The sequence below is a fragment of the Embiotoca jacksoni genome, unplaced genomic scaffold (assembly GCF_022577435.1).
Source record: "Embiotoca jacksoni isolate LCO1_2020_lvr unplaced genomic scaffold, fEmbJac1.0.p SCAF_1, whole genome shotgun sequence".
Taxonomy (NCBI): domain Eukaryota; kingdom Metazoa; phylum Chordata; class Actinopteri; family Embiotocidae; genus Embiotoca; species Embiotoca jacksoni.
In genome coordinates this window covers 10,082,387-10,097,298 of record NW_027185229.1, presented here as the reverse complement: position 1 = coordinate 10,097,298, position 14,912 = coordinate 10,082,387, and the positions used below count along the sequence as shown (strand labels likewise).

General features: G+C 44.3%; 1 protein-coding gene across 4 annotated transcripts; it reads right to left on the bottom strand.

Moving 5' to 3' along the window:
- Positions 1-479: 479 nt before the first annotated feature.
- Positions 480-14,798, bottom strand: ccdc120b (coiled-coil domain containing 120b). 4 transcript variants are annotated; one of them, XM_069160365.1, is made up of 11 exons: positions 14,417-14,798; positions 11,127-11,208; positions 7,651-7,750; positions 7,120-7,250; positions 6,395-6,496; positions 6,179-6,299; positions 5,936-5,995; positions 5,552-5,705; positions 5,340-5,441; positions 3,972-5,009; positions 480-2,954 (listed from the first exon to the last, which is right to left on the bottom strand). In XM_069160365.1, the coding sequence occupies exons 3-11, from the start codon at positions 7,697-7,699 to the stop codon at positions 2,858-2,860; spliced, it is 1,854 nt and encodes a 617-aa protein (XP_069016466.1). In that variant the 5' UTR covers positions 7,700-7,750; positions 11,127-11,208; positions 14,417-14,798; the 3' UTR covers positions 480-2,857. The 4 variants fall into 4 exon arrangements, with proteins under 4 accessions (XP_069016466.1, XP_069016543.1, XP_069016616.1 ...); XM_069160442.1 differs by lacking the exon at positions 14,417-14,798 and adding an exon at positions 11,306-14,380; XM_069160515.1 differs by lacking the exon at positions 11,127-11,208.
- Between the last annotated feature and the right edge of the window lie 114 nt (positions 14,799-14,912).

The following is a 14,912-nucleotide window of genomic DNA, read 5'->3' as shown; positions in this document are numbered from 1 at the left end:
TTTTGCTCATATCGAGTTAGTGTATGTCACCTGTAAAAAATTAGGGTAAATCCTCTCACAGCCATGTTCCACCAGCGGCGTTTTCACTTACTTTGCTTCCTCAGACATGTCCACTTTTTATGACACATACACTCTCTCGCTTAGTTTAGTTGCACCCGTTGTAGTAGGACACCATCATTTATATTAGTACATAAAGTTTGGTGAAATTTTGAAATTGTAAAACATATTTATAGATTTGGTCTTTTCAATCAAGTGCTTTGAGGTTTTTTTTTTCAAAAGTAGCTCTTACCTTTGGTAATATCAACCTGAACACAGGCCTAATCGACAAGAATAAGTATAAACAACTGTGTGTATGTGTGGGGGGCCTTTTAAGATTGAAACACAACAGGGGAAACAGTATGGAGCAATTTCAGCAAAACGTAGCCGATTCCAGTATTGCCGTATGTCTTGGAATCAACAAACCTGTCAAACATTTAATGTTGATTTCAACATGACACTTTATTTAGTAGAATGAATGCACAATCTCATACATACAGCATAGAACAGGCCTGTCCATTTTAATTTCAGAGGCCTGGTTAGAGATAAAGAGATAAAGTAAAGAGGAAAAAAAGCTGCACTGAAATATCTTTTAAAAAAAAAATTAAAAAAAAAATTAAAAAAAAGAATATTAACACGTCACACTGCTCAATGAAATGGTTTTAACACACAATTCCCGCACTGATGAGAAGGGGCTACAGTATATAGCTACAAAATGTTATAGGTTCATAAATATAATATAGTTTGGATATATTTGCTTTACAGCTGAATTTATATAATTAATTTTGAACTTACAGAGTACATTGTATGAAAAATACCTTTATGACCCCCAGTACACAGCAGTTTGGTCTTTGATTTCAGGTTTTAAACGAGCTGGAAAGCGCTCTGTGGAGTTGAAAACTGAGGGGACATGAACACATCAGACAGCAGAAGAAAACAAGTCAAATTCCAGAGTGCTACAGTTTGTAAAAGAGTACAAAAAAAAACCATCACTTATGGCACATATAATTACATTCAAATGAGTCCCAGAATAGCCAAAGATACACAAAATTACATAAAAATGTTTGCAAATCATGAGAAAATATGTCACATTCTGTTACACCAAGACAAATATTTTCAGTCGCTTTGAGGATTTTTATTTCTTCTGGTTTTTCTCAAATTTACATTGCAGAATGCTTCCAAGACCGATTACAAAAACTATAATATAATGACGCATGACATAATGAGAAACAAAATGTCATGTTATTTCTCTCAACAAACACATGAAAATGAGCTGAAATCATTCCACGTACAAATATCAGCCAGCATGAATTCTCATAAACAAATTTACTGGTACGAGTCCTGCTCGCACCGTCATTCAATACTGCAGCAGCCCTATTCTGTTCACACCGTCAACCTCACTTTTTACAACCAATTAAATAGTGCTCACTTGGGGGCGGAAGGAGCGGGGGGAGGTTATTTTGATTAAATACTTATTATGTGATTAGTTTAAAAATTACATTGTTAGTACGGGAATAAAACATTAGCTGGAAACTCATCTGTACAATCCACACTATATACAGACCAACACTCAGACCTACAGCAGATGTTGAAAAAAAATAAAAACCATTATACCCATTATAAACCCTGTCTAAACCTTCCTATTGCCTGCCGTCTCTCTTGGTGACAATTTCATCAGGAATTAAGGCTTAAGATGTTCATAAAGTGCTCTGTATGACACTCAAATCCTCCACAGCTAAATGCAGAAAAACTGATTTGATATGAATTATTTATTGTCAAACAGTCATGTGCAACTGCCATACAGTAGGTCTCGCTACAGCCCTAGGGTTTTTTTTTCCTAAAACTGATCTAATTATTCTGTCAAGGTCAGCACAGAGAAAGCTACATTTATCAGTCAGCACCGAGCTGAATCTAGAAAACATCCCACCCTCAAAAAAAACCACAATATGACATCATTCCAAATACCCCTAATTTAGTGACATCGTGAAATGCTTTCAGTTTTTGATTCCACTAAGCTCACGGACGCTTAACGCTAGCACTTTAAAGTTTTCTGACCAAGGTTTAGTTCTGATATTAAAACATTTAGGCACTCCCGTCTGCTACACCTGTACGCTACAGTTCATTGCCCATTTCATTTCATCAAATGTGAAGAATACAAATGGCTGTGAAATGAATGGCAGATGAGGACTGAAGCATGTTTTTGCCTTTTATATAGTTTACAAACACACACTCACCAGCATGTAATAATTCTTTTCAAATGAACTGAGCTCATAGAACATCTTTGTATATCACACGATTAATGAGCAATAAATTACCTCTTTAATATAACTGTTCTTTATATCTCAGAAGATACAAAATAGTAATTTAGAGTTGTATATATTCTGTATAAAAGTATATCTCAGGAGACTTTTCAGGGTTATTAGGAAGGATCTAACTGCTCATGTTGGACCAGAAATATTAATATATGAAGTACAGCATGACCATATTGGTATTAGTTGCTCAGACGTCAGCACCAGTGCACATCACATGACAACACTGGGTTTCGAAGTTCTTACTGGTGGAATCAGTTATAACATGGGGAACTTGCCAAGGCTTTTTCAAACTGTACAGCTACAGTTTATCATTTACTCCAGTCTCTTTCTGCTGAGGTCGCCATGTTTTGCTTTGCTGTTGAGGTCACATTGTATCAGCTTGTGTGTGTAACTGTGTAACTATGCGAGTCTATTTGAGGCTACAGGGTTTTTGCTCGTGTGTGTGTGTGTGTGTGTGTGTGTGTGTGTGTGTGTGTGTGTGTGTGTGTGTGTGTGTGTTTTCTGCTGCTTCAGACCAGGGTGCCTGGGTCTGCACTGGGCTCCTTTGGGGTCACCTCTTGCATCTGTGGATCAGGAGTCTCCTGATAGAGAGAGAACTCCATCGACCTGTGGTGGAAGCAAAACAAATCAATATAGCTGTCCAAGACCATGAGGCATGCAGTGGATGGTAAAACCACAGAGCGAATACGTTATCCTTAAATCAGAGGTGTGAATCGTGGTCGGAACATAGCAGAGGTTGGAGAGCTAAAGTTTAGAAAAAGGCCCCCTGTGGCACCTTAACATTATATTTGGACCGTCCTCAAAGTTGCATGTGTGAATTTGACTCTTGTCCCTTGTGGGCTACTGTAGTTAATTATTTGAAACCTATGAGTGGTGTCTGAGTGAGAGTGGTTTTAATCACGAAGCAACCAAGAGCCTTGCATGAGGCAGCCAGCAGCAGCAGGAGATAATGCTGACCAAGCAGAATAAATAAATAAAAACAAAACTCAAACAACCGCAGTTGTAAAAAAAGGATGATAGATGTATTGCTTCGGGGCAGAGTGAGAGTAATGTCCCCATCCACTGCTGGAAACTACGCTGTCAGCTTCCAGTAAGAACGACTATTATATCAGTGGTTCAAACAGGGAGTTGAGTGATATGCATCCAGACATAGACATAAAAACATAAAGATGTCCCTTGAAATCAAATGTAAAAATGAATGGGTAGTAAGTAGGGAGTCAAATAAGTAAGTAGAGTAAATGTGTCTGTTTGTCAGCTCTGAGCCTTTTAATGCAATTGACAATGTTGGTTTCTGAAGCTTCGTTATTACTACTTTATTATTTTCCGTTTCATCCCTGCATACTTATCACACCTTGTTGTTGGTTCCCCTACACACCACTGCCTCAACTGTGCACAGTAGAATAGCTGTTTACAGGCAAAAATCATATCTCTTACTGTGACCGTTCTTGGGCTTTGAGTGCAATGTATTAATAAGACAATTGCAAACAACATTAAAGAAAAAGTTCAAATCATTTAGGCTTGCTTCGACTGGAAGTTTTTGTAATCTATGTGTGTCAATTCTAGCTCACAACGCTGATGATGATGACTTGCTCCAAATAAACATACAGGAGAACGAGTACTGACCTTCCATGCAGTGGGTGACCATGGAAGCTGGCTGACTGGGGTATCTGAGGCCTTTGGAGGTTGGCTGATTCACCTTGAACGGACTGGGCCTGGTGCACCAACGGGTGCGGGTGGGAGAGACGAGAGATTCCTGCCTCGTGGCCCTTTGGGGCAGCAGGTGGATAGCCGAGAGCATTCCTCAGGTACCAGTCCCGAAGTCCCTCCAGAGCCAGGGCTTTATGTAGGCTTCTCGTCGAGTCTTCTGGAGTCGGAAGAGAGAACTGTGGCGGTCTGCGGCTAAAGGAGGGGCCAGACAGCTCGGTCTGGTACGGGTGCAGGTTGGGGATGGAGGATGTCGTGCTGCCAGAGGCAGGGAGGGGAGACTCGTACGCTGATAGCAAGATGGCGTCTTGGGGATGTTGCTGCAAAGGAATAAAGGGCCCACAAGATTTGGTTCTGGTGACTTTGACCCTGCGTAGCTCAGCTTGGGACCCTCTTAGGACCATGGGGCTGTAAGGAGGTGCAGCACTGGGAAGGTGCACCTGGGAATGGGAAAATCCATTGGCATGAGGAGGCACCGCTGCAGTGGAGGAGCGAGGAGAGGGAATGTCCTGCCAGATCCTGCCTGTGGACTGGTACAGGTGGTGCTGCACTTGCATCCTCTGCTGTTTCCCCCAGATATAGTCCATCAATAGCTCATTGTAGCCCCCGCTGGCCCCCCTCTCCCCCATGGACAGACGCATTTTGACCTGTTCCACGGAGGTGTCCACATTTCTCTCAGGGCTGCCCAGGTGAATGTGCCGCAGCTTGCCATCAGTCAGTGTCTCTGAGCTCTTGTAGGGCCCTCCTCTCTGGGGCATCCCGTTTCTGGGTGCAGGATCATCCGGGAGGCTTGATCTATCCAGCAGGGCCTCGGAGCTGTTGCTGCGCCTGGCTCGGGAGCTGTACGGGCAGCCTCGGCGGTCAGACGAGGAGCCCTCTTGAGCCAGTGGGATCATGTATGGCACATCGAGGCTGCCGGACCACTGCTTCAAGCCATTACCACCCGATGCATCTGACCTAAGGCAGAAATGAGCACAACAACTGCTTACACAAGGAGGGGACTCAAAGCAACTATGGATGATGGAGAGAGTGAATTAAAGCAGTTTAAATCAAAACCGTGTAACTACATTTCACTGAAAGTCACTTAAGGAGGGACACAATTTTTATGCTTAAAGTCCAAAGGATGAACTAAAACCCTTGGCGGTGGCTAAATTTGACACGGACAATTGTTAAAGCCTAAACTCAATGTTTGTATTGAAGTAACTCATCAAGCCATTTCCAGCTATATAATCATTACAGTGGGAGGGAGCTGTGGCTGTGCTGCATCAGACCAGTGTTGGAGATTACCTGACGTGAACGCTGATTGGAGCAGTTCGGGCCAACAGAGGAGTTGCTGGGACACTCCTACCTTCAATGTTTGAAGCACTTCTGGGCAATGAATGAGTTGGGCTGTGGAAAGCAACACAAGAGGACGTGAATGCATTCAACATTCCTAACCCATACAATATAAATGTGTGTATACATATTCATGTACACTCGAGTCACTTTAACACAAGTACCTAACAGAGCTTGTGACAGAGTTGCGGCGTGTCCTCATCTCGTAGTAAATCTCGACTGGAGACAGTTTCCTGCTGATTCTGTGGTCCGGGCTGCCCACAGTGAGCCGGGGCTGAGACAGAGAGCGCTGGTCAGCAGCCACGCTGGGTGAAGATTCTGCGGGAGGAGAAAAACAAACAAATTATCTTTAAATACAGTGTACTCACTGATGACTAAAACTGTCATTAAAACCACAAACAAACATGCTATTTGAGCTTCATAGCTGCGCATATATTTGTTGCCTTTACACCAGCTATTCCAACTGATTGCTCTTGTTACATTCATCGTGAACATGGATACACAGCATCCTTTGGAAAAAAAAAACATTTAGCATACAGATGACTCACCATTGTCATGTGATGTTGAATCTGACATGGAGCTGGTACTCTCTGACATGACGGTGTCCTCTGAAAGACAATAAACTATTCCGGTCACAGATGAGGCAATATGACATCTGCTGTGGAAATTTTAGAAGCATAAAATGTCAATGTGGCTTCTTTTTTTTTCTTCTTTTTAACTTATCGTAGCTTTGTCCGTTTTCTGAAAATTGCGAGTGTGTAGGTGTGGCTTTAGGTGTCATGTAATTGTACCTGTATGACAGCCCCGATGAACTGTCCTTTTGCTATTTGGGACATTTCGGTCTGACTCCGAGTGTCGGTACAGGGCACCGGTGAAGATGGCTTTCATCTGCTTTCTTTGGGCAGCCTCATCCTGCAGCCAGGTACAGCAGGCGATGTTAGGCCACAAGCACACGTGGCAGCACAGCTGCTGCGTAAACACAATTGATATTCAAGGTGTTGACTTACCTCTGCCTTGGTGCTGGGCGCCAGGCCAGTTCTGCGCTGCACTAGTGGGGGTTTCTCTCCCGTCTCCAAGGGGAAAGCACGTGGTAACTTCCCAGTTAGCTCCTGTGGAGGACATTCATTAGCCTCCAGTAACTCAAATCTTCCCACTGGCCTAAGGTCCAGAGTGCGACATAAAATGATACCACTTAATGGATTACTTTAAATCTCAGGAAAACCTTCCTTGCATTGTCAACTGCACTAAAAGAGACGTGCCAGAAAATATGCTGCGATCATAATTTACCTCTACGGCAGAGACAAAATAAGTCTGCAGATGACAACAAAACAGACAACTTCTGAGTCCAAAAATGGGAACGCAGTGACGAAGTGAGTCACTATACGTCGAAGTGAAAACGGGGATGTGTTAAACAGCTGTTAAAGAAAAGCCGAGGCAGCAGTGGCTTCATTATCATGTGCTGACAGCTCTCAGGAGCAATCAAGCAAAGATTAATCTGCAGCCCATTGTATCTCAAAAAAAGTAACACACTATCAACAAGTTGCTCGCTGCATCTGGTCTCAGAGGTTCGAACGCATTTTATTTTTTAGAGAAAACGGAAATATGTTGTTCAATCAAGTCAAAGGGAAAAATAAACACTACGGCTATCATCTAAAGAACTGATATTTATGGCATGAGACGGCCCGTACACTCAACCGTGTACGTTTTGAAAGGTGATGTGGGAGCTGCTCACCGCTTCCTGCAGACAGACTTGTTTGAGCTCTCCCACTCGGGCGTTGAGGACAGCCTCCAGGGCCTGCTTCCTCTCTTGCAGAGCTGCGATCCTCTCAGCCTGCAGCTTGCTGTCCTGGCAGCCTTGAACATCTAATGCAGCAAGAGTAAGGTAAAGGCATCTTCACGAAGACTGAATTAACAACATAAGCGAGACATGTTCGGACCAATCACTCAAATTTAGATGTGAAGGATTCAAACTGAGAAACTTGCTATTGACAACAGTTTAATTAAATTAAAATGCAATCTTTTGCCTCACAGTCGTTTTGATAAGGTCTCTGTGTTCTGATAAGATTATCTGGCAGCTGTGGGGACAGTGTGTGAACAAAAGGCCGTCTCACACACGCTGCTGTTTTTTTTGTTTTTTTAAGCTGGTTCTTCCTTTGGGGGGGAAACTGCCAGAAAAAAACCACAAACTGATAAGCTTGACGGGCCATTTCAGGTTTGTCGGGACACGAAAGTGCGCGTCTTCACACAAGTCTTTATTACTCACCAGGAGCCCCCAAACCCATGGATGTGATCAGATGACCCTTGACCTCCATGTGACGTAATTGTAGGGACTTTACAACTCACGCTCCGAGCCGCACCCTCACCTGAGGAGGAGAAAGTGAGGTTTAACTGCAGCAGAGATGCAACAACAAAACATCTTCAGGCTTTGATGTTTTCCTCTCTCTGACCTTGCAGCCATGTGTTGTCTTGAGGTGCGTAGTGAGTTGCATTTCTAGCGAGTTAGTAGTTGATAAGCATGGGTGAGTCCTGGATCAGACAACACGAGGTACCATCAGGGGGAGCCACTGCACCTCTGCTCAGGTGTCTAAAACTGAATCCTTTCAAAATATTTAAATATCTATTAATCCTTTTTGTAAGACACGAGTTATGGCCCAATTTTGCTTTTCTACTACTTCACATATAAATCATCACACACTCAGAAAGGTGAAAGTCCATCTGTCAAACTATGTAGTGCTGTAAAGACAATCTACTATAAGGGTGGCAACAATTTCAGTGAAAGCACTATAGACCCAGATATGAGTATATATAAAGTCATACTGAAAATGTGCATTCAGACACACATTTACAGAACATTTAGAAAATATGTTCAAGAAAAGTCTGAGCACAACTTTAATTGCACAAGACACTCTGAGAGTGAGTAATACTTTCAAATTAGCTCTTGGACGCAATTAGCAACCAATTAATTTGCAAAGAACAAGGAAAATGAGACAGGATAAGTAAAATTAATAATGTATGAACAGATACAGAGAGGGAGAAACCTAATCCCTGCGTCTTTTATGTCTCAAAAGCTCAATAGCTTCCACTAAAAAAAACAAAAAACAGGGAGGGAGCCCGAGGAACAGAGCCAGAAGCAAAGTGGAGGAAATAAATAATAAAGGCTGGGAATAAATGTTCTGTGGAGTTCCCTCTTAGCCACCGTCTTAAATAACAAGGTTGACATGAAATCCACTTTGCGTTACTGTAATTTAAATTACCCTACAAATCAGATTATCTATGTATCTGTTGAAAATGACAAATATTAAACTGTTGCTTGCAACAGAATAAAGCAGTTTAGAGAAGAAAAAAACTAAAACAACAAATTCTGTCTTCACTCAACTGTATCAAGTCAGCCATGTTTCATGTGCACTTTCCCCAACATAATGGAGGTTCATTACAAAGGAAGCCGGTTTCCTAATTCCCAATAGAAAAAGGACATCCAAAAATAGCGATCACGTTTTCTGCCAAAAGCATCTCGCTCGTCGTTGCTCACAAATCGCTGCCATAAACAAGCATCCTGCTGCCTTCTTGCCAGTCGAGTAAATCATAAAACGACTCCATTCAGCCCGCAAATCTAGAAAGAAGGCCTCAAGGGCTGGATCAGAATTACCCTTCCAAAGATTGCTTCTGCCAGCATCACTTCTTTCAAAAGGAAACATTTATCTATCAGTTAGTCTGAGCAGCTGCCTCAAAGCTCTGCTCACAACCGACCACCTTTTTGCTTTTCTCGGGCCAGTAACACAGTGTTCTGTTGTCCTGACTCGAACACCAGAAAGAATGAGAATCGCTTTCTGTGAAGACATACTTGAAATACTTCTGCAGTCTTTGTGTTGGCTCCTGTCCTGGACCTGAACCAGTAACTGCTGTTTGTTCCTGTACGTGTGAAAACCCCCCCAGCATGCTTGACCTCCCATTGACAGACAAGTAGGAGCCATTTACACAAACAAAGTGGCAGAGTTACAACCGCCGCGCGGACAAAAGCTCATCACGTGAATCACCTTACGCAAAACAGAGGCCGTGATGATCAGATCTTCAGCTAATCTGATATTGCGGAGGGGGATTTGCACCTTGGAATGTACGAGGCAGGGTCATGTTGGACGGCAGAGCAGAAAACCCGACTGCAGTCGAGAGACGACAGACAGAGACATTTGGTATTCATCTGGACCGTCGCTGGGCAGCTGAACAGCGAAGCCGAAAGGCTGCCGTGCCTCTTAAGAATGTCCAGCAACCAAAACATTCGCTTGGAAATTTGGGGCTATCCTTTTCACTCATTAAAATGTGCTCTTTATCTCAGCACAAGACTAACAATCCTTCCACTTCAGTGCTCTTTGTTAACCAACTGTGATACAATTTTTTTCTACTACAACTGATATATCCTATTTTATATATCTATTTAAGTGTTACGGTGTAATTTATGAGAAAAGAACACATTCTTCCTCTAACAAAAAGTTAAGTTTATGAGCAATAAACTGTCCACTTCAGTACACACAGTGGTTCTGCTGCTTCAGCCTTACTTGAAGTGACCGGCATCTAAAGGAGGCTATTGTTAGCTAATGTCAGCAAATAGCATTTAAATATTACTCTGTAACTGACATTACCGTAGGTCAGCTTGCTAACTTAAATATCCCCTTTAGATGCGTTTTAGGATGTTTATAAAATACACTCCTTTGAATAATAATTTGTGTGATCTGCTTTTTCAAACCAAATAATTTCAGTTATCTTGTCCTTAAAAAAAATCCTTAAAATGACATCTAATCTGTCTCGCTAATTAAAACTCCCACATTCTGAGAATATGCAAACAAATTTCATTTCTAAACTTTAAGTGCTGAACACAAGATGTCTCATACTTAATTATAAGGTCCATTCTCGGTGTATGTCCACATCAGACTTGAGTAAATTAAATATTGGACCAGGATTGGCGTCCAAACTATTGGTGATGTCACGAATCATGCTTGAAGGCTGAGCACAGTGAAACTTTCCCCTTTTGAGCAGATGAAAACAGCTTTCTAGTTTTAAACTCAGCACAGGGAAGTTGTAGAGACAACTGCAGAGACAAAACTATTTTAACTGTAGGTTGACTTTTAATGACTCTGTTCTGCATCCAAACGCAACACCACAGTCACATGTCACAGCACATCAGCTTTCCAGACATTTTTCAGATAATTTGATCACATTTGACATCCTGACATAGCTCAATTAATTCTTCTGTCTATAAGGGCCTAGCCCTAGTGGGTATGACTAGCATCAGTTGAAGCATGTGGAAAAACGGGACACGACAATACAGCCAACAACGCCTAAAGGAGTATGGCCAGACCCAAATTAGCACCAAATTAGTACTTGCCTGCTAACACCAGGCAAGTACTTTCCTGTTGTTCGGCAAATTCTTGGGTTAGGTGTAACCAACAGTGCATTTATGAGATATTTTCTTATTTGCTAAGCCGCAGCAAGAAGTATGAGCTAAACTAAAACAAAAACTACTCAAAAAGAATTGAAAGAAAAGGAACAATCACAAGAAAAAAGGGAAATAAGTCACATCACAATATTAACCAGAAACTGAAAACACCACAGCAGCAGCTGCTCTATGACGAGGGCCAGAGGCACAGCGAGGACCAATAACAGCAGGTCGTCCCTTAACCACTACCAAGTCTAACAAATAACACCGGAGGGGATCAGTGTTCTCACTGGTTGAAGTCAGGCGCTAACCTTGTGAACATCTGGTGTGCAGATGTGTGCAGCTGTGCAGGTACGGCAACACACCGGAGCGCATCACATTCCAGAGAGGAGCCTGCAGGAGAGATGGCGGGACAGTGAAGAATCAGATAAACAGTCACAGAGAGCGCCATCCAAGAAAGGATCAGAGGAGATATATATGAATGCGAGACCTTTGAACGGCAACACCATCGTCAAACGCGTGTTGACTCCGCGCGCGTCGGGGCTCTCGACGGTGGTATAGATAGCGCCGCAGGTGCCGTGCTGATTAAAACATGAGCTGCGCGACGAGAGCGGGCTGCTCCTGTGCAGCTCGCGTCGCACGAATGCAAATCAGGGAGGAGTTTAACATTCAAGTCCGAAGGGCTTAAACACTTGAAGCCTGCAAGGTGGGTCAGATCCGGCCGTGTTTACACACCTCCGTCCTCAGCTTAGAAGCAACACGTTAAGATCGCAAAGCTCAATTCCTGCCGGCGGCAGCGTTATATCCCGTTTTCTCATCCCTCAAATAAATAAGATGCCTCGCAGCTCCAATAAAGAGCCGCTCTCTCGGCTGTCGGCTTTTATCTGGCCCAAGAGTCCCAAGAACAGGATGCTGTCGTTAACAGCGTTTATACAATATATATTCATGACTTCCGACCGCGTGTGTTCAAGACGATGCTTCTGCGTCGTGTCTGCCGAACAGCACGTCCGTCGGTCTCCTTCAACGGGCGGTAAGGAGCAGCTGAAATCGCACCTCCGGCTCACGGCGAACAGGTGAGGCCGGCAGCCCTCACGGTGACTGGTGGTGTTGACACAGCTGCTGCTGTTGTCTACTTACACACGGTATCTGGAGCACGGTTACAACTACACCGCTTCTGTTAGGCAAGCATGAGGGTCCCGCACGAGTCACAGCTCGGCGAACGGAGCAGCAGATTGTAGCTCTGAACTCATCCGTGTCAAACGTTCCAAGGCCGGCTCGTGAATGGAAGACCACGACAACGCTTCCGGTGTCGTTTCTTGCCACGCCTGACCTCCGACCTCCGACCCCTCACTTTGTTCATCTGTGAGCGGACGGCATGACCTTTGCTTTCGTGCTCTCTCGCACGTCCAAGGACGCGTGCTGATAAGGCGTGATGGTGAGGATGGTAACAGTCGGAGGAGGAAGATGTAATTGAAGGAAGAGATCGGTCGGGGTCAGGCATACAGCTGATTCGGTGCAGAGGATTTCATAGTGAACTACCTCCACCTGAACAACCCCAACAGAGGAACCGTGGAGGGCTTATGGAAAGTCAGATGACCCCCCCACCCCCCATTAATATGATCTCTCCTTGCTCTCTCCAGATCCATGAAATACACATTTATAGTGCACTTATCAGCACGCGGCAGGGCAGCTTAGCTTCGGACTGACCAACCGCGCGGCTCACCGTTTCTCCTCCCTGGCCTTGACGCTCTCACCTTTGCACGTTTGGCACAACCACCACAGGCGAAACAAAGCAAACCTGGTGATTGCGATCCACCTCGGATTCTGCTGAGCTGAGGTTGGGGGGGGGGAGTAATAAAGAAAGGAATGTGGCTCTAATGTCCGAGGGGATTATTCCTATACATTTTTCCCTTTGCTCTGTAACACCTGGAGGGATTTCTGTGTGTATTCCAAAGTTGTTTTTATGCTCTGCGGTGGCTTTAATCTGCTTTGTTGATGTTGGAAAGAGTTCAGAGTTTACAGTCATTACTACATACACACAGAGTCTGATGTGATTCTTTTGTGCTTCTGTGTTTGAAGAAAAGTGGGTGAACTCTTTCTCCTGTCTGTGCCACTACTTGATAAGGTCTGGGACTTGACTCCCCTAGCTCACGGCCCTCTGGCTGAAGCTAAAAGGGGATTTTCATTTGAAATGAATGTAAATGTACAGGTAACGAGGCTCGCTGAAGGGACTGGATCCAGATCAGCGTGGCGCTCTTCATATTCTGTGTTAAACCTGCATCTTTTTCAGTCGCCTGCTACGAAACCAGATACTCAAATTGTGTCAGCTCATGTCTGAGGGGCATCGTAAAAGGAGTAGTGTCACCTTGGCATTACAAAAAAATGGCAAAAGAATATAATTGTGTTTGCACCAATCTGGGTCAAGGTGCATTTCTGCGGTATTTGATTAAGTTGTAACACTCAAAATAGCATGAAAACCACGAGCGCTTAATGGGAAAGTAGAGTGCCGTGCTACCAGCTTGAAGACTCCGGCAAACAGAGAAGGGTGAAAACAAACAGCGGCGTGTGTCAGGATCCCCCAGATCAAGATGGAACTAAGCGTGAACGGTCTCCCCTGCAATAAAACACCAAATGTTGTTGTAAATGGCCTGATGTTCCCTGCAAATACAACAACCCTCAAATAAGAGCAATCAGCACTTTCATAAATGCTTGGCAGCTAAGGGGAAAGTCCTCTTCTTAAAAACAAGAGAGGTGTTTCCCAGATACACCAAAAAGGTAAGCCAGCAGTTAGTCTGCCCGAAGGCACCGACTGACCCACGGCAACACATCTGAATGAGCCGTTTCAGACCCCAGCAGACATCCTTGTTCAGGAATCTGTTAATAATAGGGCTTAACACTGCTGCACGAGAACAAGCAGTATTTAAAAATGAGAGCAGTGAAAGGCCCGAGAGACAGGATGGAGCAGGACTGCCTCTGCCCGTTTTCTCCATAACAATGCAGCAACAGGGAGAAGTTGGTTATTCCCAGCGAGGCTGACACACATTTTTTTTTTTTTTTTTTTAACCCCTTTAAAGCTGCTGCTTGGATTCAGATTCAGCATTTCCTGCTTTTTAACGAACGTGCCACACAAACAACGTGTTCCTCTATGTTCTGAATCACAAACAGCACGACCAAACGAACGAGCCACGCTGGATGTCATTTCATACAGCCCTGGCGTTATTTGTACAGACGGGATATTGAGCTCGGCGTGGAGAGAAATAAAAGCATGTGTTCCCGTATTCAGCCCCGGCTTGTGACCGAGGCTGCAGCGATTCCCGCATCTGCATAGTCGTTGCAGGCGGCAACACCGGCTGAGGATGAAACACACCGGACTAATTAATGGAAGCGGCGGAACACGTCGCAGGTGTGTCACCGACTGCCACCATGATAAACCCCGTCTTTTAACGCGAGGTGAGAGCGAGCGCAAAATACCCTCTCGGTTAGTCGGCTCGTAAAGACGAGCTGGTTTTTTTTTTTTTTTTGTAAAGAGAATTAATGGCTGTTCATTAATACGCCCAGTTAAGACGAGAAGGACATCTTGGGAGCAGAAGCCCCGTCTTACCAGAGAGCATGACCGATGCCTTCGGAGGTCTCCGTGGTCCTCTGTGGCAAAACCAAGCTGAGAAAAATCATTCCCGCGCCTGACCACATGACGAAATCCTTTTCGGGGGAAGAAAGAATGAATTTACAAAACGCGTGCAAGCGCGCAATGCCCGCAAAAAATCCCGCCGCTCATCGCAGCTTCGTATCCCAATTGCGATTCAACAGCAGCCTCGCGACCTCCGCTGCGTCGGAGCCCTGCGCATCTCGGTAGAAGAAAGGTTTCCCTTCTGCACCGGATGAAAACCTTTCCACAGACCAAACCGACCCAACGCTGTCACAGCCGTGACGCCACTCCCAAGATGTTCACAAGCCTTCAATGGACGCTACTTAATCCAGTCATAGAAATATTGTCCAGTTGTTGCATAGGCACGCGCTCAGTGACGCTGGAGAGGAGAAAAAACAACAAAAAAAATCCATTCGTATGAATTCACGGGGGGTGGGTGGGGGGGGGGGGG

Bases quoted from the DNA above. Each gene is read 5' to 3' on its own strand.
- ccdc120b (XM_069160365.1), bottom strand. From the start codon at position 7,699: ATGGAGGTCAAGGGTCATCTGATCACATCCATGGGTTTGGGGGCTCCT. The intron at 6,300-6,394 runs GTAAGTCAACAC...ACCTGGCTGCAG, and splicing joins CGCCCAGCACCAAGGCAGAG to GATGAGGCTGCCCAAAGAAA. The intron at 5,442-5,551 runs GTACTTGTGTTA...TGCTTTCCACAG, and splicing joins TCTGTCACAAGCTCTGTTAG to CCCAACTCATTCATTGCCCA.